This window comes from Schistocerca americana, chromosome 1 (assembly GCF_021461395.2).
Source record: "Schistocerca americana isolate TAMUIC-IGC-003095 chromosome 1, iqSchAmer2.1, whole genome shotgun sequence".
Lineage (NCBI taxonomy): Eukaryota > Metazoa > Arthropoda > Insecta > Orthoptera > Acrididae > Schistocerca > Schistocerca americana.
In genome coordinates, this window is record NC_060119.1 from 88,125,757 (window position 1) to 88,147,807 (window position 22,051).

At 42.5% G+C, this 22,051-nt stretch overlaps 1 protein-coding gene across 2 annotated transcripts in view; it reads left to right on the plus strand.

Moving 5' to 3' along the window:
• LOC124620434 (cytoplasmic tRNA 2-thiolation protein 1) overlaps positions 1–21,617 on the plus strand; it is a 37,666-nt gene extending 16,049 nt beyond the window's left edge. The window contains exon 6 of one of the 2 annotated variants that reach the window (XM_047147068.1): positions 20,886–21,617. In XM_047147068.1, the coding sequence (XP_047003024.1) occupies positions 20,886–21,097 (212 nt within the window). In that variant the 3' untranslated portion in view covers positions 21,098–21,617. Of the gene's footprint in view, positions 1–18,844; positions 19,112–20,885 lie in introns of those variants that run through there. The other variant, XM_047147069.1, reaches the window with a different exon arrangement.
• Positions 21,618–22,051: the final 434 nt, after the last annotated feature.

Here is a 22,051-nt window from a genome sequence, read left to right on the forward strand (position 1 = left end):
CCCTCACTGGCCTAATACTAGTGATGAAACATTATTCCACTGGTATGATTTGAACCAGATACCTGCAGGTGGGGCAACATGACACAGATGTTAGTGACATGGTTACAGAAGCAAGTTGTAAAAAGGCACTGGCAAGTGGTGTCAGTTTGAGGTGCATCGGTAGTGTAACAGCTATGGTGTTTGCCAAGAAAGCATTTATATGTTATATTTGTTACACTGTAGAACACAGTAATAAATTATTTATCAAACAGAAACTGCACTGAGTCACAGGAATAAACACTTCGAGGTTCACTGATGACATTGTAATTCTGTCAGAGAAAGCAAAAGACGTGGAAGAGCAGCTGAATGGAATGGGCAGTGTCTTGAAAAGAGGATATAAGATGAACATCAACAAAATCAAAACGAGGATAATGGAATGTAGTCGAATTAAATCGGGTGATGCTGAGGGAATTAGATTAACAAATGAGACGCTTAAAGTAGTAAATGAGTTTTGCTATTTGGGGAGCAAAATAACTGATGATAGTCGAAGTAGAGAGGATATAAAATGTAGACTGGCAATGGCAAGGAAAGCGTTTCTGAAGAAGAGAAATTTGTTTACATCGAGTTTAGATTTAAGTGTCAGGAAGTCGTTTCTGAAAGTATTTGTGTGGAGTGTAGCCATGTATGGAAGTAAACGTGGACAATAAATAGTTTAGACAAGAAGAGAATAGAAACTTTCAAAATGTGGTGCTACAGAAGAATACTGAAGATTAGATGGATAGATCACATAACTAATGAGGAGGTACTGAATAGAGTTGGGGAGAAGAGATATTTGTGGCAAATCTTGACTAGGGGAAGGGATCGCTTGGTAGGACATATTCTGAGGCATCAAGGGATCACCAATTTAGTATTGGAGGGTAGCGTGGAGGGTGAAAATCGTCGAGAAAGACCAAGAGATGAATACACTAAACAGATTCAGAAGGATGTAAGTTGCAGTAGGTACTGGGGGATGAAGAAGCTTGCACAGGATAGAGTAGCATGGAGAGTTGCATCAAACCAGTTTCTGGACTGAAGACAACAAATAACAAACAAGTATTTGTATTGACAGGGAGCAATAATCCTGTTATCAGTGAATAATTTATTTGTGAGCAACATATTTTTAATTATTTATTTATTTGAAAGATTATCTGTATACGTAGAAATTTATTCAAGTAATACTCATCGCTGGTGCTGAGCAGTGTTGTAAGGGATGGGAAGTTACTAGAGAGGCAAAGAGAGCTTTGTCACAGATTTTAGAGTGTTTGATCTTATTGCCAAACAATAGAAGAACAAAATGAAATTTAGTATAAGGAGAACAGAAAGAGAATCATTCAGTGAATTTTAAAGTAAAATTTACCAGCCTTCTGAGGAAGAATCTTAAAAAGTTTTGGTCTTACTTGACATAAAAAAATGGATCAAAATTATTTATCCAATCAGTCAGTGATTATACTAAGTTTGGAATTGAAAATGACAGACAGAAATCCAGATTTACTGAATTTGGTTTTCAGACATTTTTTCACTGTGAAAGATCATAATATGATGCATAAATGGAAGATATTGAGTAAGTAATTGTGGAATAGAAAATTAATTAAAATTGTTCAATACAAAAGGTATATGGAGCCAATGAGAGATTTTCTTGACATTGAACAGGCTACAAAAACATCCTCCTCTTCTAGCACCAGTTTTATCATACCAAGTGATTGGAAAAAGTAGTAAGTTTACAGGAAAGATTGCTGGACTTAGGCCCTAATTGTAAGCCTATATTGCTGATATCAGTCTGACCACATTTTATGCACACTTATTATGACCTTTCTGGAATCAACAAGAATACTACAACTGAGATCTTGTGAAACTCACCTCTCTCTGTTTGCTCGTGATACCCAGAGGTACCACAAAGAACGGCGGCTTTTTTGATGACATGTTCCTTGACTTCCAGAAGGCATTCAGTAAAGTCCTCATGGAGCGTTCATGCCCTAGGATATCATGCAACAAAATGACTATCAGGAACTCCAGGTATCTTTGACAACATTCCTGTTGTGTAAGCTAAAGTTGTACTATTCATCGAACACTGTTGAATTTGTTTTCCAATAATCATCCACACATGTTGAAGAACATTACAGACTTTGTAACACCCCTTATCCTTCCAAATACGTAGGCCATGTTCAGAGGGCTGCACAGCAAGGTGATCAGTAGTATCTGTCATGTAATAAATTATCTTTTCTTGTATTCTTATTTGACCCTTTGTTATAAAATTGTGTAGGAGGTTAAACACTTTTGTATCTCATCTTGTTAAGAGTTTTAATGTTTGTAAAGAAAGCTTTTCGAGAGGTCATCGGCTGCTGTAATAGTTTCGTACACTACTGGCCATCAAAATTGCTACACCAAGAAGAAATGCAGATGATAAACGGGTATTCATTGGACACATATATTATACTAGAACTGACATGTGATTACTTTTTCAGGTAATTTGGGTGCACAGATCCTAAGAAATCAGTACCCAGAACAACCACCTCTGGCCATAATAACGGCCTTGATAAGCCTGGGCATTGAGTCAAACAGAGCTTGGATGGCATGTACAGGTACAGCTGCCCATGCGGCTTCAACATGGTACCACAGTTCATCAAGGGTAGTGGCTGACGAGCCAGTTGCTCGGCCACCATTGATCAGACGTTTTCAATTGGTGAGAGATCTGGAGAATGTGCTGGCTAGGGCAGCAGTTGAACATTTTCTGTATCCAGAAAGGTCCTTACAGGACCTGCAACATTCGGTCGTGCATTATCCTGCTGAAATGTAGGGTTTTGTAGGGATCGAATAGAGGGTAGAGCCATGGGTCTTAACACATCTGAAATGTTCAAAGTGCTGCTAATGCGAACAAGAGGTGACAGAGATGTGTAACCAATGGCACTCCATACCATCGTGCCGGGTGATACGCCAGTACGGCGATGACGAATACACGCTTCCCATGTGCGTGCACCGCGATGTCGCCAAACACGGATGCGACGATCATGATGCTGTAAACAGAACCTGGATTCATCCGAAAAAATGACGTTTTGCCATTCGTGCACCCAGGTTCGTCGGTGAGTACACCATCACAGGCACTCCTGTCTGTGATGCAGCGTAACCGCAGCCATGGTCTCCGAGCTGATAGTCCATGCTGCTGCAAACGTCGTCGAACTGTTCATGCAGATGGTTGTTTTCTTGCAAACGTCCCCATCTGTTGACTAAGGGATCGAGACGTGGCTGCACGATCCGTTACAGCAATGCGGATAAGATGCCTGTCATCTCGACTGCTAGTGATATGAGGCTGTTGGGATCCAGCGCGGCGTTCCGTATTACCCTCCTGACCCACTGATTCCATGTTCTGCTAACAGTCATTGGATATCGACCAACGCGAGGAGCAATGTCACGATATGATAAACCGCAATCGCGATAGGCTACAATCGGACCTTTATCAAAGTCGGAAATGTGATGGTACGCATTTCTCCTCCTTACACGAGGCATCGCGATGACATTTCACCAGGCAATGCCAGTCAACTGCTGTTTGTGTATGAGAAATTGGTTGGAAATTTTCCTCATGTCAGCACGTTGTACGTGTCACCACTGGTGCCAACCTTGTGTGAATGCTCTGAAAAGCTAATCAATTGCATATCACAGCATCTTCTTCCTGTAGGTTAAATTTTGCATCTGTAGCATGTCATCTTCGTGGTGTAGCAATTTTAATGGCCAGTAGTGTAGTTTCCTGAGACTTTCTGCGGCAGCAGAAGAAAACGTGATTAACATCTTCCTCACTGCTGCATTCAGATGAAAAAGATGTGTCCCTGTTGAGGTGGTGGAGATGTTGCCAGAATCTCTTGTGATTGAACCAAACTTGTGCCATTGTTACTGTAAAGTCTCTGCTGTATCTGCAATATTGGTGCTAAGGATGTCATAGGAGATTAGGTGCCACTGCAGTCCATTGTGTACCTTTAATATCTTAAGACTGGTGCAGATTTTCATTCAATTGGGTCCTGTTGCTATGAAGAATATAGTCAGGTGGCACTTCATCGTATTTCACTGAACCAGTGTGTACAGCTTCCTTGGCTAGAGTATGTACTTTTTCATTTCCCTTTACTCTGCTGTGTGTTTTCCCCCCATAACATGATGGTCATCTTATGTATGCAGGAAAGCTCGTGCACTGCTTCTGTAATACAATATACTAGATAGTTTTTGGTGTTGTTGATGTTGTAGCATGTTAACAGCATCAGTGCTGAGAGTGAGTGTGATAAAATTATGATTTTCTTCTTGCAATTCTTTTGTGTATTGAAGTCCGTTTAAAATCACTAGTAGTTCTGCAGTGAGTATGGACACAGCTTCAGGGAGCTTGAATTTGCCTCCTTGATTCGTCGTGCCATCTATGAATGCACTTCCTGCCCTTTTCTTTTTTTAGACCCATCTGTGTAGATCTGTCTTGACCATGGCCATATGCTGCTAGATTGTCAGCTAAAATTTTCTGATTCAGTGAACTATGGATGAATGGTCTTGATATTCTGCACCACTAAAGTGTTAGCATAGGGTGTGATGAAGTAGCTTATATTTTGGGAAGTGGTGATGTATTTGTGGAAAGACAAAGTGTTGAAGTAAAATTCTTCTTAATCCAATACCTGCCTCATAGCACTTCATATGTCTAATCTTTGTTAATAAATTGTCATTTAAGAAGTGAAAACATTTCAACAGAAATTTGATGGTGATTTGTTTCCTGCGTAGTTCTAATGACACTTCGTTTACTTCCACCAGCAAAGCATTAGTTGGTGTCGATTTGGCTGCTCCAGTACAGACTGTGTGTCACAAGGCTCTGCGTTGTCAGCATTACTATTCAATCTAGTTACATCAAATCTACAATTAGTATTTCACCAAGTGCGCAAGTACTGCAGGGGATTTATGTATTTATACTGGTAGCGAAAGTTTTATTGAGTGTCAGCAGCAGAAGGATAATGCTGTCATAGTGTTCAGTGAATGGCTGAATGAGAACTGATTTGACATATCATCTCATAAATCAGCTGTGTGCACATATACGAGACATAGGCTTAACAAAATAAGAAATGTAAGAATAGGATCCTTTATATTCCCAGTCAAAAGAGTAGTCAAGTACATAGGGCTTTACATCGACAGTAAGCTAACATGATCACATCACGTTGATCTTATAATTCAAAAATGTGAAGGTGCTGTAAATATCTTTTGCCCTGTGACAGGTGTTTGCTGGAGAATGGACTCGAGAATCTGCATGAACACATATTGTGCACTAATAAGACCTTACATGGATTACAGATACATCTGTTGTGGCTCAGTAGTGCAAAATAGACTAGAGAAACAAGATAAATGCCAGTATAAAGCCCTTTGAGTTGATACATTTCAGTTTGCTTCTGACATATATAATAACCAGTACAGTTGAGCTTTGTACATAGATAGAAGCTGTCTGGACTGTAGTCTTGAGGGACACATTCAAAGCCTGTTTGATTCAATGCCACAGTGAGTATGGCCTTGTGCTGCAGTGTAATCCTTCAACAAATATTAGTTATGGGTACTCAGTGTAGTTTTGTTGCTCTGAACAGTTTATCAAATGGTTCTAAGCACCGTGGGACTTAACAGCTGAGGTCATCAGTCCCCTAGACTTAAAACTACTTAAACCTAACTAACCTAAGGACATCACACACATCCACACCCGAGGCAGGATTCGAACCTGCGACAGTAGCAGCAGCGCGGTTCTGGACTGAAGCGCCTAGAACCGCTCAGCCACAGCAGCCGGCGAACAGTTTATCAGTGCATTGTTTGGTTGCAGGTCATATTTGGACTACATTCATTGCTTTTTGGTGATTTCTCTATGCTGCTGCTATTTTCATAAAAGTCATAGACATTTACAAATTTATTAATTCATTCCAACTTCGCTCAGCATTGCAACCAAAAATGCCAGTTACATGATAGGTCATGTGCAGTTATGTTGAATAATATTCATTTACAGTGGATCTATCAAACATTTAAAGAAAATGAAAAACCAGTCACTTGCAGATGATTTGTAGGCAGCAACTAGGCACACTTGAGAGACTGGTAAATGTCAATAACTTACAAGAACTCCATGTTTTCTGTATTTATAAACACCTCTCTCTCTCTCTCTCTCTCTCTCTCTCTCTCTCTCTCTCTCTCTCTCTCTCTCTCTCTGTGTGTGTGTGTGTGTGTGTGTGTGTGTGTGTGTGTGTGTGTTGCCTGATCTTGTAAGACTATGTGCCTGCAGATGAATGGTTGCCTGTCCTCACTTTTGTTTGTTGTTTCCATTTGAGAATTTCCGCATTACATTCTTACATCTTCAGATAGCAGTAATTCGCTTTTCCAAATGTGTTACCCACTTCAGACTACAATTCTGGATTTTTTTTCTCAGAACCAACTATATTTTTTGTTTTCTGATCCATATCTCTGGATATTGTCTCTGAGATGAAACATAATCTTTAGGACTATGAAAAAGTTGGCCACGGGGAGCAAGAACAATCAAGAAGTATGTAACATCTGTTCACTCCTTATCCCAAAGGAAAACATGCATTTTGTAAGGCACTGTTCACACAAGAGAAACAAGCCAATGTTACCTTGAATGTGCCTCATTAATCTCAACATCCTTGAGTAAGGATGGTTTTGAATATTTGTTTGTTTTCTACGTCATAGTGATAGTGAAACGACTCATCCCAGGAGTGATAATCATAATGAACAATATAGGGAAAAAGGATAGATTGCTGATCATCGTGAAGGTTACATATGTAGTTGCAGACAGTCACAGTGAAAAAAGACTGCTACATATTTAGCTTTTGGCCAAACCTTCTCAGAAAAGGAAACACACACACACACACATTCATTCACATAAGCACACGCACCTCATGCATACATGACCGCCACCTTCAGCAGCACACATTCCGGTTGGAGTGTGAGGTGTGTTTCCTTGTGCGAATAAATGTGTGTTTGCATTTCCTTTTCTGAAGAAGGCTTTGGCCAAAAAGCATAATGTGTAACAGTCTTTTCACTGTACCTGGCTGCAATTCAACATGTCATCTTCACAGTGTGTAGCAATCTGTCCTTTTCCTTATGTTGTTGATATTCCAACCTGGAGTGTCCATTGTTTAATCACAGTTAAGTTAGAAACATAAATCTGTTGCCGCTTCGAACTAACACATTAGTTCATTTGTTTCAGTTTTGAGCCTATATGAATATATGAGGCATGCTGTATTTACCCGATTATAAGGTGAAGTTTTTTCTCAAATTCATAATTAAAAGAATACATGGTCATCTTACATTCATAGATTAAGTTGAAGGTTTCACATACCAAAGTAAGTTTTATATACCAAAGTAACACTTTCTGTCAGTTTAGTACAACAAACCATACTAAAAGCAATGTGTTTTGGAGAGGTCTTTAATGTGCTCTATCATTGAAACTGCGCACTTTCATAAATGCAAGTATAAATACAAAAACCTACAAGTATGGCATTATGTTAGCATCATACGCAATGAAATAAAGATTGTGAGTGCCTGATTTGCTTCTGTTAACCAGTCACAGAACAGGACATGTGATCTCATCAGCCAGTCATATCATAGAACATTATGCAAGTAAAATTAATAAAATAACATTATGCAAGTAAAATTAATAAGATAAGGAGGGTTGATGTTTCATATTGAAGGTATTCTAAATCTGTCTCTGCAACTATAAGAAAACATTTCACAAACTGCAATCAGGTCGCAAATAGAACAGTGATCCATACAGTGTATAATAAATTTATTAATTTCCGTCTGTGATCACGAACTTGTTAGGCCTTCAGACTACTAGTTTTGGTGGGCAGTGGCCATCTTCAGATTTTAAAAACAAGTCCTAATATAAGGAGACACAGTTAAAAGTAGCCCACCTCCTCTTTGAATTGTGAATGCGATATTCAACTCTGAAATAGAGTAAACAGCTACAACAATGGACAGTTTTATGCAATAATCGATTCTTAAGCGTTCTTCTGTCAGTATTTCAGTTTATTTCATCAGTGAAGTTAGACATTTCTCTTTGCAGTCTGCAAAATGACTTTCTCGATAGAAGAAAGAATTGAAACTGTGAAAGCATATGTGAAACAGGTCCACTTACGGAAACTTGAAAATTTTTGCGGTCGAGTATCCAGATAGAAGACTATCAGTAAAGAGAGCAATACAGAGTCTGTATAAAAGCTAGTGTATTTATGGATCTGTGCAAAATGTAAAACAACAACAAATTCCTCCAATTCTCACGCCAGAAGTTATTGCAGACATTCACTGAAGAATTATTCAGAGCCTAAAGAAGTTTACATGTAAGTAGGAGGAGTTGCAAGTGGATATTGAAAAGTCTTAATTTTAAGCCATATCGTGTGATGGGTGTGCAGCAATTATGGGAGAATGACAGTTAGAGATGAGTAGGTTACCACACATGGCTTTTGAGTAATATCAGCAATGGTTTGTTAGATCCTTTCCATTACATCGCGAGTGATGAAGCATGTTTTCATCTTTCAAATCCTGTGAATTCACAGAACACGAGGTACTGGGCAATGGAGAACCCTAACACTATGTATCAGCAACCGCTCCATAATGGTTGATATGGTGTACAGGAATGCATGTTGTTGAACCAATATTTTTTACACTACCCTCACACAGTTGCATATATGGAAATCTTTGATACTTTTGTGTTCAACCCACTGAATGTGAAAGACAATGTTGCTTCTTCCAGCAAGATGGGGCAACATGCCACACGTCCAAGTCATCCCTAGAATGCGTTTATGATTTCTTCACTGAGGAATGGACTGTCAGCAAATATTTATGGCCACCATGTTCGCCGAATCTAACAACATGTCATTTTTTTGTGATTACGTAGGCTTTCCTGGCGTAATAAGTCTTGAAAGTCTCTTCGCGTTTGCTGCCGGATTCTAAAATCAACTTGACTCGATATTTCAGCGATCCAACTAGTCGCCATCTTCAGGAAAATGCTTCTTCTGCTGATGAATCCCGCTAAGGACTGACGCCAGGTTGCAAATTGACGTCCATATATAGGCGCCGTTCAGTACACAGCGCATGCGCCGTCCATCACGGTTTCTGCCTTCCAAGACAGGGAGGTGGCGCCGCCCTTAGTGAAACACTGCTGGCAACGATATATCACAATCAAGGCCGCACCGAAGAACATTCAGTTTTGATGCGAGATAATACAGGATTCCACGTATGCTAAGAGGAATCACATTGTCTCTGTTGATTAAATTATCAGTCAACCTAATTTCAATTACCTCTTTATAGGCACTGTTCCAAGAAACGGAAATGCTGGCAACTACCACAGTTTCATCAAATTTCATACTGTGTCCCTCATTTAGGCAGTGTTCTGCTACTGCTGATTTTTCCGGCTGTTGTAGCCTCATATGACGGCGATGTTCCACACACCTGTCATGCACTGTGCGAATCGAACGGCCAATATAAGCTTTCCCACATTGACACAGAATTTTGTACACACCAGGTTTCCTAAGCCCCAAATCATCTTTCACGGAGCCAATCAGAGCCCTAATCTTAGAAGGTGGACGGAACACACTCTTAATGTTAAAATTCCTTAAAATTCATCCAATCTTAAACGATAAGCCTCCAGCATAAGGAAGAAAGGCCACAGATCTATGTTCCTCTTCATACACCTCCAGAGATGGTCCAAACTCCATAGCCCGACGAATCTGCTTCTCGGTGTATCCATTTTCCTTAAAAACAGCCATCAAATGCTCAAGTTCTTGGGTTAAGCTGTCTTGGAAGGAAGAAACCGTGATGGGCGGCGCATGCGCTGTGTAGTGAACGGTGCCTATATATGGACGTCGATTTGCAACCTGGTGTCAGTTCTCAGCAGGACTCATCAGCAGAAGCAGCATTTTCCTGAAGATGGCGACCAGTTGGATCGCCGAAATATCGAGTCAAGTTGATTTTAGGATCCGGCAGCAAACCCGAAGAGACTTTCATGTCATTTTTTTGTTGTGCGGGTGCTTGAAGGACAAGGTCTGTGAAACAAATCCACACACAGTACAGGAACTGAAAACAATATTAACCATGAATTTGCTGCCATTGATATCCAAACTTTACAATGGCTGTATCTGACTATGCTTAGAAGTGCACAGCTGTGTATTGATGTTGCATGGAGTCACTTTAAACATCTTGTACAAATGTATTTTTCACTGTATTTTCATTCTAAATAAATGGTAAGTCCATCTCAGCTCTTGATTTCTGTAATATCACTGCATTTCCTTTATACTTAACATGGACTGCTCTTATCTGCAGCACCATGTATAATGGAGCCATGGTGGCATCGTCAAAAAATAACACAAAAATAGCTGAGCATCATCGCACAAATCTAAAATATGATATATATTAGTCATCTTGTTAACAGTGCTACTGTTAATAGCAGCATGTTCGTTACAAACAGTAGCGCTGTTAACAAGATGACTGAAGTACGTACCATATTTTATATATATGCAATGATGCTAAGCTGATTTTGTGTTTATCCTTTGACAATGCCACTATGGCTCCATTATACTAGGATGTGTTTTTAAACAGATGTGAAGATGGTCATTGCTGACTGAAACTGGCGGTCTGAGGACCTGACAAATTTGTGCTCATAAGTGGAAATACATAAATTTATTCTTAAAAAAAAAAAAAAGTGTATTTCATCACCAAATTTGTTTTGCTTTATTGAAGTAAAACATCATCAGTGGTCTATAATGGAAGATTACAATGTGGCTTGTTTTCCAGATTGAAAAACAGCTCATTACAAAAGACGCTGAATTTACTTACAGTATTTCATGTCCAATTTTTGCTCATGTCAGAAAAGACCATCTGCTTGCATTTTTCAAGGTATTCCTTTGTTTTGCACTGTTGATTCCAGCCTAACCCCACATTACTTTGCAGAAGTAAGCATTCTTTGATGTAACACATAACAGTGCAGCACGATGTGCCAAACTTTCAGGGAACCAAGACAGGGAAGGTTTCATGATTTGGAGCAGCATGTTGTTCAGTATGTGCAGGAGAAATGCAGTGAAGGCTTCCTGATTACTCAATAAATTATCGTAATGGAAGCACTGGAGATGAAGAGTTTTTTAACTGCATCATCGAATTCTAATCAAGTACTGGCTGGTGTGCAAGGATGACAAAGAGGGCAGGGATTAAGTTACGCACAGGACTACACTAGCTCAGCAACTTCCGATGGTGTATGATGAAAAACCACTTGCTTACCAGTGCCATGTAATCAATCTCAAGGAAAGGCATGACTGTTGGCTAGGTCATATGGACAACATCGATCAGGCACCTATTTATTTTGATATGCCGTCAAATGTTATTGTCGATGTGAAGGGCATTAAAAGTATTCCTATAAACACATATGGTGACGAACAGGCCAGAATAACAGTAATGCTTGGTGTTGTAACCACGACAGGAACGGTCACGGGGTGTCCACTAACGAAAACGCGGTGTGACCAAACAGGAGCAGCCTACAACCAAACAAGACCGATGAACAGGAATTGAAATACGAGCATGACAACGGACAACCGAGCAAGACACCAAGATTAACAACAAAGTATTAAGCAATGGGGTCACAAGAGATAACCTCATGAAATCAAAACAACGTCCACTCGCAAACGGGAAGTAAGCACACGCAACGTAAACACAATGTCTTAAGCAAAATATCAACTGACTCAACGCAAATACCAGACTGCCTCGCTGAGTGAGAGGCAGCCTCCTAAATACACAACAGGGTATGTCGCTATTGGCCGCTGGGACCACGTGCTCCACAGTGGCACCCCCACATTAGACTTGGGGCCAGGAGCGTGCACAGCCACGACTTACAGCGCAGAGACCTCTAGTGGTCATCAAGTTCCATGCTGTCTGGCGCGGATTCGAAACCCGTGGAACTCAGTACCAGATCCCTCCCTCCTTGAAACTTGTGTGTAGGGGCAAAAACGCCCCAGACAGTGCCACAGTGGTTGGCAGATGGGAGAAGACCCAGGCTCGGCAACTGCCGTTGTCGGGGAGGAAGGGACGTCCGATGTGTCTATGATGGCTGACCCAGAGGGCAGAATGTCAGAGATAGCCTCCGATCCACCTGGGGCAAGGAAGGCCGGCGGCATGCTCACAGGGAGGCAGCAACCGGGGGCAGTGGTGGCGACTCGAGGACCACGTCAGTACCCGAAGAAGGTAGTGGAGGAGGAGGTGGTGGCAGGAGTCCCGCGGGGGTACGTGGGTGGTGCTGGTTATGATGGCGGTGCTCCAACCCTTTCGACATCTGCACTGACGTCACACGCTGCCCATGGGCCGCGAGAACTGTGGCAGGCATCCAACCCGCCTTGCTGCCGTACACATGGGCCCACACGGCTGCATTGGGGGCGTAGCGCTGAGAGGGCAGGGAGCAGGGCTGGGAAGGTGACGGCATCTGAAAATTGAGCAGGGTCTGCGGCTGTCGCCCATGGAGGATCTCCGCCGGACTATGTCCGTCAATTGGCGTGGTGCGATATGTGCTCAAGAACAGGCTGAGGGCCGACATGATTGGAGATGTTTTGACTGCCTTTGTCAACTGTTGTTTAAGTGTGTGGACAAGCCTGTCCACTGTGCCATTGGAGGAAGGGTGGAAAGGCAGGCTACGGCTATGTTTGATACCAATGGCCTGACAGAAGTCGTGGAAGGAGGATGCCGTGAATTGGGGGCCATTATCAGAGACCGGTGTGTGAGGCAGGCGCTCAATAGCAAGAACCTGGGCCAGGGCCTCTGTGGTGGTGGATGGCATGCAGATGACATATGGGTATTTGGAGTAGGCATCAACAATAAGTAATCACATGGACCCAAAAAACGAGCCCGCAGAATCAAGATGGATGCGATCCTAGGACTGGCGAAGTACAGGCCAGGTTGCGAATGACTGAGGGGGGGGGGGGGGCTTTGCCTGGTGACAGGCACATACAGTGCACCTGCAGACTAGGTGGTCAATATCGCCAATGCATGTGCCGGTGAGCCAAAACTTTCGTGCAAGACATACCCCAATGCCCGCGGTGTTACAAACTGAGCATGTGATGTCAACAATCCAGAGGGATGACCACCCTATGGGCATCCAACTCCGTGGCCAACAGAAGGACATCATGGAGCACGGAGAGCCTGTAGGACAGGTGGCGCCAGGGGCTGAAGTCGGTCCGCATCCTACAAGTAATATAGGAGGGCCAACCGTGGACCATGTACCGGAGAACCTGCCACAAGACAGGGTCTCGGTGTGTAGCTGTGGCAATGGGAGCAGCCATAAGAGGCAGACCGTCCATTGAATCCTGGCGGGCGGAATCAGTGTGAAAGCAGAGGACCTCCTGTTGGTCAAATGCACGATGGGAGCCTGCTGGGAGACATGACAAAGTGTACGCATTAGCATGGTGGGCAGTGGGCTTATACAGGATGGTGTAAGTGTAATTCCGTAAAAATAATGCACAGTGCTGGAGACGTTGAGCCGTCCATTCTGGAAGTTGAGAGTGGGGCCCAAAAAGTGTAACTAAGGGTTTATGGTCCGCCAGGAGGGTGAACTTGGCCCCAAAGAGACAGATGTGAAATTTTTGGATGGCGAGCACTATCACCAGGGCCTCCTTTTCAATCTGGGAGTAGTTCCGTTGTGCTGGGGTTAATGTTTTAGATGCATAAGCACTGGGCTGTTTTGAGTATTCCGATGTGCGAGGACTGCTCCCATGCAATATGCTGACGCATCAGCTGCCACAACCAGGTGGTGATCCGGAAAGAAGGGAGTAAGGCAAGGGGCGGACTTCAGCATCGTCTTTAAATAGAGAATAGCCTGGTCACAGGCAGAAGTCCAATCAAAAGCCATCCCTTTGCAATGCAAGTGATTGAGGGGTTGAGGAATGGAGGCAGCATGGGGTAAGAGCTTCAAGTAATAGGTAACCTTGCCCAAAAACACCTGGAGTTCAGATGAGTCCTTGGGACAAGGAAGTGCCTCAATGGCCACGACATTGCAATCCAAAGGGCGAATGCCATCTTTGCTAAGGCCTAAGTATTCCACTTCCGGTTGAAAAAAAAAAAAAAAAAAAAAAAAAAAAAAAAAAAGGAACAACAATTGTCCAGCTGATAGCGTAAATGTGCAGATTGCAGAAAATGAAATAAGGTGCTGAGGTTGTGCAAATGTTCCTGGCAGGAACACCTGGTGACCAAGATGTCATCCAGATAATTCACGCAGGCTAGGACAGGCTGCGTAAGCTGCTCCAGGAACTGCTGGAAAATTGCCGGTGCCGAAGAGACAGCAAATTGAAGGTGCTTGTACTTGTATAATCCGAAAGGCGTGTTGATAACCATGATGTTCTGGGAATCGGCATCCAAGAGTAACTGGTGGTCAATCTTAGAAAAGTACTCGCCCCCCGCAAGCTTGGCGAGAAGGTCTTCCTGTCGGGAAATTGAGCATTGACAGTAGCACCGAAGTCCCCACACAGCCGAAGGGACCCACATTGGGTTTCCGTACGACCACCAGTGATGTCACCCAAGCACTGTATTTCACAGGTTGTAGGACACCAGCAGCTTGGAGCCGATCAAGTTCGCTCTTGACTGCTGGCCATAAGGCCACTGTAATGGGTCTGGCCCAGAAAAAGCGAGGCTGTGCATCCGGCCGAAGTGTGATGTGCGCCTGAAAATGTGAAGCATACCCGAGATCCGTTACAAACAATGATGCAAAAGCCAAGCACAGATCGTCCAAGTCCTGAAAAAGAACAGCCATGGAAACGGCCTTAACTTCATTGGAAATTGAAAAGCCAAACAGTTGCAATGCGCCTAGGCCAAAAATATTCTAAGCCAACAGTTGGTTGACAACAAACAGGGTAAGGAGCCGGGGAACACGTTTGTACATTGCCGGTGCAGCAAACTGCCCACGAAGGGGAATGGAACCATTGCCATAGGCGACCAAACACCGAGAGGGACGTGACAAAGCAGGGGAGCCAAGGCTATGTCGCAGTATTAATCATGGAGACGGTGGCCCCAGTGTTGACCTGAAAACTGACATCTTCAGTAAAAAGGCGGAGTGTGTAGAATAGCTTCTGTGCTGATGGATCCTCCAGCAGGACAACTGATTGCCCTTCAGTGGGAAGACCCGATTGCAGAGCATGTACTGCATCCTTAGGGGCAGGACAGGAGCGAGTCAAGTGACTAAGACAAACAGATTGGATGTGGCCCTCCTTCTCACACAGTGTGCACGTTTTCCAGTGGTGGGGGCAATCAGCTCAAGAGTGTGCGGTAAAGTACTGTGGGCAAGATGGAAGCGGGCTGCGCGACCAGTGACAAGGGGCGACCAGAGGCCCAGAAGCCATAGAGACATCGAACAAAGAGGAGTTCCAATGGCGCTGGCTTCTGTAGGCCAGGCCACGTCTACATCATGAGGGTGGAACCCGCAGAGATGCATCGATCGCCACCACTTGCGGCCGCACTGAGACGCTCGTTAGCCACCTGAGCTATTTCAAACGAGTGGGCAATATGGAGAATCTCTTCCAACGAGGGTTAATAGAGTTTCAACACCGCAGTGTGGACCTCAGGATCGGGAGCCAGCAGCACCACCACATCCCAGATCAGGAAGTCCGCATACAAAGCCTTACACTGCTGATTGGTACATGTAAAATCACATCAACGGCTGAGACCCTGCAAGTCCGTGACCCAGGAATGATATGATTGACCAGGCTGTTTATGGCACTGGTGGAACTCCAACCAAGAGGCGACTACATTGAAGTGCTGTGAATAATAGTTTGTCAGCAAAAGGCATATCTCCTGGAAAGAGAGAGCCACAGGATCGGACAATGGTGCGAACCTGCGGAGAAGAAAGAATGTGTGTGGGGAGGCCCAAGACATAAACAACGTCCACTGCAAGGGGTCATATGTGACTTGAAAAGCCGTGAAATGTTGTTTCAGCCGATGTATGTATGTTTCCCAGTCTTCTTTAGTGTCATTAAATGGTGGGAACGACGGCGGATGTGGGAAAGCATCAGACACCTGAGGACTTGGAAGCCGCTGTTGTAATGCATCCCGGGCATCGACTTTGTCCTTTAGCAACTGCATCGACTTTTGTAAGATGTCTAACTGGAGCTGCTGCTGCTGCATGAGCTGCTGATGTTGTTCCAGAAGACAGACCAACTTAGTCTCCATGCTAACAACTACTACTGTTTACCTCGCCGCCAAAATGTTGTAACCGTGACAGAAATAATCGTGGGGTGGCCACTAACGAAAACACGACAGGACCGAATGGGAGCGGCCCATGAACAAACAAGGCAGACGAACAGAAATGGAAGGACAAGCACGACAGACAGACAACTGAGCAAGACACCAAGATCAACAACAAAGTATTAAGCAATGGGTTCACAAGAGATAACCTCACAAAATCAAAACAACGTCCACTCGTAAATAGGAAGTAAGCACACACAACGTAAGCACGATGTCTGTAAGCGAGATATCGACCAACTCAATGCGAACACCAGACTGTCTCGCTGAGTGAGAGGCAGCCGCCTAAATACATGACAGGGTATGTTACTATTGGCCGCTGGGACCACGTGCTTCACAGTGGTGCCCTCACATTAGACTCGGGGCCAGGAGCACGTGCAGCCATGGCTTACGAAGCAGAGACCTCTAGCGGTCATAGAGTTCCATGCCATCTGGTGTGGATTCAAAACCGGCGGCGCTCGGTACCAGATTTGGTGCACTAGCAGATGAAGGAAGTTCACCCTATTTGCGATTCTTTGCCAGAAAACAGTTTTCTGGCAAAGAATCGCAAATAGGGTGAACTTCCTTCATCTGCTAGTGCACCAAATCTGGTACCGAGCGCCGCCGGTTTTGAATCCACACCAGATGGCATGGAACTCTATGACCGCTAGAGGTCTCTGCTTCGTAAGCCATCTCTGCACGTGCTCCTGGCCCCGAGTCTAATGTGAGGTACAAAAAGGTACGGCCAAACTTTCAGGAAATATTCCTCACACACAAAGAAAGAAAATATGTTATGTGAACATGTGTCCAGAAACCATTACTTTCCATGTTAGAGCTCATTTACTTCTCTTCAAGTCACATTAATCATGGAATGGAAACACACAGCAACAGAATGTACCAGCGTGACTTCAAACACGTTGTTACAGGAAATGTTCAAAATGTCCTTCATTAGCGAGGATACATGCATCCACCCTCCGTCGCATGGAATCCCTGATGCGCTGATGCAGCCCTGGAGAATGGCGTATTGTATCACAGCCATCCACAATAGGAGCACATAGAGTCTCTACATTTGGTACCGGGGTTGCATAGACAAGAGCTTTCAAATGCCCCCATAAATGAAAGTCAAGAGGGTTGAGGTCAGGAGAGCGTGGAGGCCATGGAATTGGTCCGCCTCTACCAATCCATCGGTCACCGAATCTGTTGTTGAGAAGCGTACGAACACTTCAACTGAAATGTGCAGGAGCTCCATCGTGCATGAACCACATGTTGTGTCGTACTTGTAAAGGCACATGTTCTAGCAGCACTGGGAGAGTATCCCGTATGAAATCATGATAACGTGCTTCATTGAGTGTAGGTGGAAGAACATGGGGCCCAATCAAGACATCACCAACAATGCCTGCCCAAACGTTCACAGAAAATCTGTGTTGATGACGTGATTGCACAATTGCGTGCGGATTCTCGTCAGCCCACACATGTCGATTGTGCAAATTTACAATTTGATCACGTTGGAATGAAGCCTCATCTGTAAAGAGAACATTTGCACTGAAATGAGGATTGACACATTGTTGGACGAACCATTCGCAGAAGTGTACCCGTGGAGGCCAATCAACTGCTGATAGTACCTGCACACGCTGTACACGGTACGGAATCAACTGGTTCTCCCGTAGCACTCTCCATACAGTGACGTGGTCAACGTTACCTTGTACAGCAGCAACTTCTCTGACGCTGACATTAGGGTTATCGTCAACTGCACGAAGAATTGCGTCATCCATTGCAGGTGTCCTCGTTGTTCTAGGTCTTCCCCAGTCATGAGTCATAGGCTGGAATGTTCCGTGCTCCCTAAGACGCCGATCAATTGCTTCGAACGTCTTCCTGTCGGGACACCTTCGTTCTGGAAATCTATCTCGATACAAACGTACCGCACCATGGCTATTGCCCCTGGTAATCCATACATCAAATGGGCATCTGCCAACTCCGCATTTGTTAACATTGCACTGACTGCAAAACCACGTTCGTGATGAACACTAACCTGTTGATGCTACGTACTGATGTGCTTGATGCTAGTACTGTAGAGCAATGAGTCACATGTCAACACAAGCACTGAAGTCAACATTACCTTCCTTCAATTGGGCCAACTGGTGATGAATCGAGGAAGTACAGTACATACTGACGAAACTAAAATGAGCTCTAACATGGAAATTAAGCGTTTCCGGACACATGTCCACGTAACATCTTTTCTTTATTTGTGTGTGAGGAATGTTTCCTGAAAGTTTGGCCGTACCTTTTTGTAACACCCTGTATATTAAAAAAACTGCCTGCAGAGCATATCTTTAAATGCAGAGGAAAGGGATGGATCACAAATGGCCTGACTGGTTGGAAGTTGTTTGGAACGGTATACCAAGCTCTTTGCTTAACATTAGGAAAATGTTGATGCTGTGTTCTTTCAGGGGACACCTTACCCAGGAAGTTAAGGATCCTATAGCAATGAACAACACAGACCTGGTAATAATTCTCGGTGGCATCACCTAACAACTTCAAGTATTGTTGTGAATAGACCTTTAAAGATTCATCTCTGACAACTTTACAGTGAGTGGCTTCTTCAAGGAAACCCTTAGCATCCACACTCGGCCAGTGGATCCTTACTGCCCAGGGAAGAATCTCGAGTGAATATATTATGAAAGGATTCAAAACTGCTGCATATTGGATGCTATGGATGGCCCAGAAGATAACATATTATGAGAGGAAGCTTACAAGTGAAGATAGTGATGCCCGTGATGATGATTACAAATATTGGTACCACAGAGATAGTACTGTAAGCAAACAAAGAAGTGGAAATAAAAATTAAGATAAATCATTTTTTTGTTTATTTCATTTCTCCTTTTATTATGTCAAGAAATGACATAAGTTTAGACTAGATGAAATGTTAATTGTTTTAGGGAGATACTTTATATCAATAAAACGCGAATTTTGATTAGTCAGATTATGTTAAAAATAAAGCTTTCTCAAGGAGCCTCTTAAAAAGAGGCAGGGGATTGTCTTATATTCAGGGTCATGTTATAATCAGATAAATATGATAGATTTCCTGTGCAGGTGCTTCATTGTGTCATCGTCTGATAAAAATTGCCAGTGGGCACTGCACAACAGATTTATTTCTTCAGGAATTTTATGAGTGCTCTTATGATAGTTTTGATTGATTGCCTGCTGAAGATTTGCCTTTCAATTTGAGAATGGTTAGGTCATGATAAGGTATCTGTTCATTTAGTCTCATTTATGAATCATGAAAACTTAGTTTATTCAAAACCATTTCTTTAATGTTACTGAAGCACAACAGTAGTATCAGTTACAATTTTACCAGCTGAAAAATGAATTCTGCACAGACCATTTGTTCCTTTTGTAATAGACACCAAAATAATTGTTAGTCACTACAAGCAAGACATGTAAACTCTTACCAAGTCTGAACAACTTCTCATATCTTAAAAGGGGCCTCGAGCCAACAGCTGGTAATGTAAATTACAGATAGACAATATTCACATATTCTGTTGCAGTAATGTTTATTCTGGCTGCTCATCCCAGCTCCTGTCATTGTGTGATGGAAACAATTTTCATTGTGCAGTCCTAAAACAGATCTCAATTTCCTAGTTCACTCTTCATTGCTGAAATGTGTGCGATAAAAGGTTCTTCAATTCTCTGGTTGTTTGAACTGTACATTTCTAAAAACCCTGTCCCATTGACGGGAAGAACTGAGGGATGTCACTTATTGTCAAGCCTCTTCTATTCATTCTATTCTCTGTGTGAATATCTAAAATATCTGTGCCTCATATGATTATTATTGTAATGAACAGAATTTAGCAAATACCTCTCATCACAACTTGAAATTAGGTACAATTATTACCACAATTATTGATCATTTTCATGAATTAATGTACATTGAATACATTGAAATTTTATGTGTTGGTATGACAATTGTATGGTGGTATAAAATAAAGTAAAATGGCATCAGAATGAGAGGAAACAAATGCTTTTTATAAAAGACTCAATTTTCTCAGTGAACTGCAGTAATGAACACTCCTTAGATATCATACTCACTGCACTCACCTTCAAATTATTGTTACTTTATCTATCGTCTCCCCTTCTTAGTCACAGAAAATGAACTCCAGCATGCCATTATAAGTTATATTATTTACGTATCTATAATTTTTCAGAACACTAAGAAAAGAAATGTGGACAGCAGGAGAAAGTACTTTCACTATACGTGTACTGTTTACCTCGTATACACAGCAGTCAGATCCATCAATTGATTCATTGTGGTCCATAGATCCCATCAAGAGGTAGAACCTTCCAGGGATGTGGAATGAGTATAGGTGCATGTTAACAAAAGACAAAATATTCAAAAAAGTTGCTACTTTGAAAAGAAGATTCTGCTTTCTCTATTATCATATATAACTGAGCTATCTACGTTTGAAGCATTTAATTTGTGTTAATGTAATACGACTGAGTGATATTGCTAATTGTAAAATATTGATTTGTTGTTTTGAAAATTATTTGACTTTTATCCTGAAATTGAATTCATAGTTTCTTTTACATTTTCCATTCAGGGTACTAATGTGTGTTAACTTAATTATTTCCAGGTGAAAGTCTCTCTGTCCGTGAAGGCATACGAATGCCTGAGGTTGGCAAGTGTTCTCGCTGTGGATATGTTTCAAGTCAGGAACTGTGCAAAGCCTGTGTCTTGCTGGATGGACTCAATCGTGGGCTGCCACGATTGGGTATCGGAAAAAGTAGTAAAGTTAAAGAAGCTCTTGAGCGAGAAAAGAACAAGGTAGCAGCAGATGATTTTTGATCAATACTGACATGGAGATATTTCAGAGAATTTCAGCAGAACAATCATAATCCCAAATAGCTAAAGAATAGTCTTTGCTGGAAAGTATATGTCTGAAGACAAGTCTCAACTTCTGCTGTGAGATGCTGCTGTTCTGGTGTAACGGCCTCTGTCCATTATGTCATGTAATATAATGCAGAAAAATGCTTTTCTGTGAAAAAGCAACAAAATAAAAATTGTTCGCATTTCAAGTCAGTGCTGATTTTATTTCCAACAGATAGAAACCAAAAATCATGTGGTATGCAAGAAGGCTAGCCGTAAACAAAAGGAGGGAAGAAAATTTCAGTGCCATGTGTCACTATTAAATTCATGAACATTAATGCTAACTAATTTATAAGGAGCTTGTGTTCATTTTTGTAATTAGAATGTGTAAACTGAGGAGTTATGTACAGAAATATTTATAAATTTTAAACATTTTGTTGACCATTTCAGTATATTGTACCTGACAAGGAGGAAATAATAGAGCAGCAGAATTTCATTTTATTTAGTTATTGTTCCAATTCTTTACTGGTAAAAATATAAATCTGTAAACATATCTAAAAACAAAGATGATGTGACTTACCAAACGAAAGTGCTGGCACGTCGATAGACACACAAACAAACACAAACATACACACAAAATTCTAGCTTTCGCAACCAACGGTTGCCTCATCAGCAAAGAGGGAAGGAGAGGGAAAGACGAAAGGATTTGGGTTTTAAGGGAGAGGGTAAGGAGTAATTCCAGTTCCGGGAGCGGAAAAAAGGACGGGTATACACTCGCACACACACACATATCCATCCACACATATACAGACACAAGCAGACATATATAGAGGCAAGACTCCTTACCCTCTCCCTTAAAACCCAAATCCTTTCGTCTTTCCCTCTCCTTCCCTCTTTGCTGATGAGGCAACCGTTGGTTGCGAAAGCTAGAAT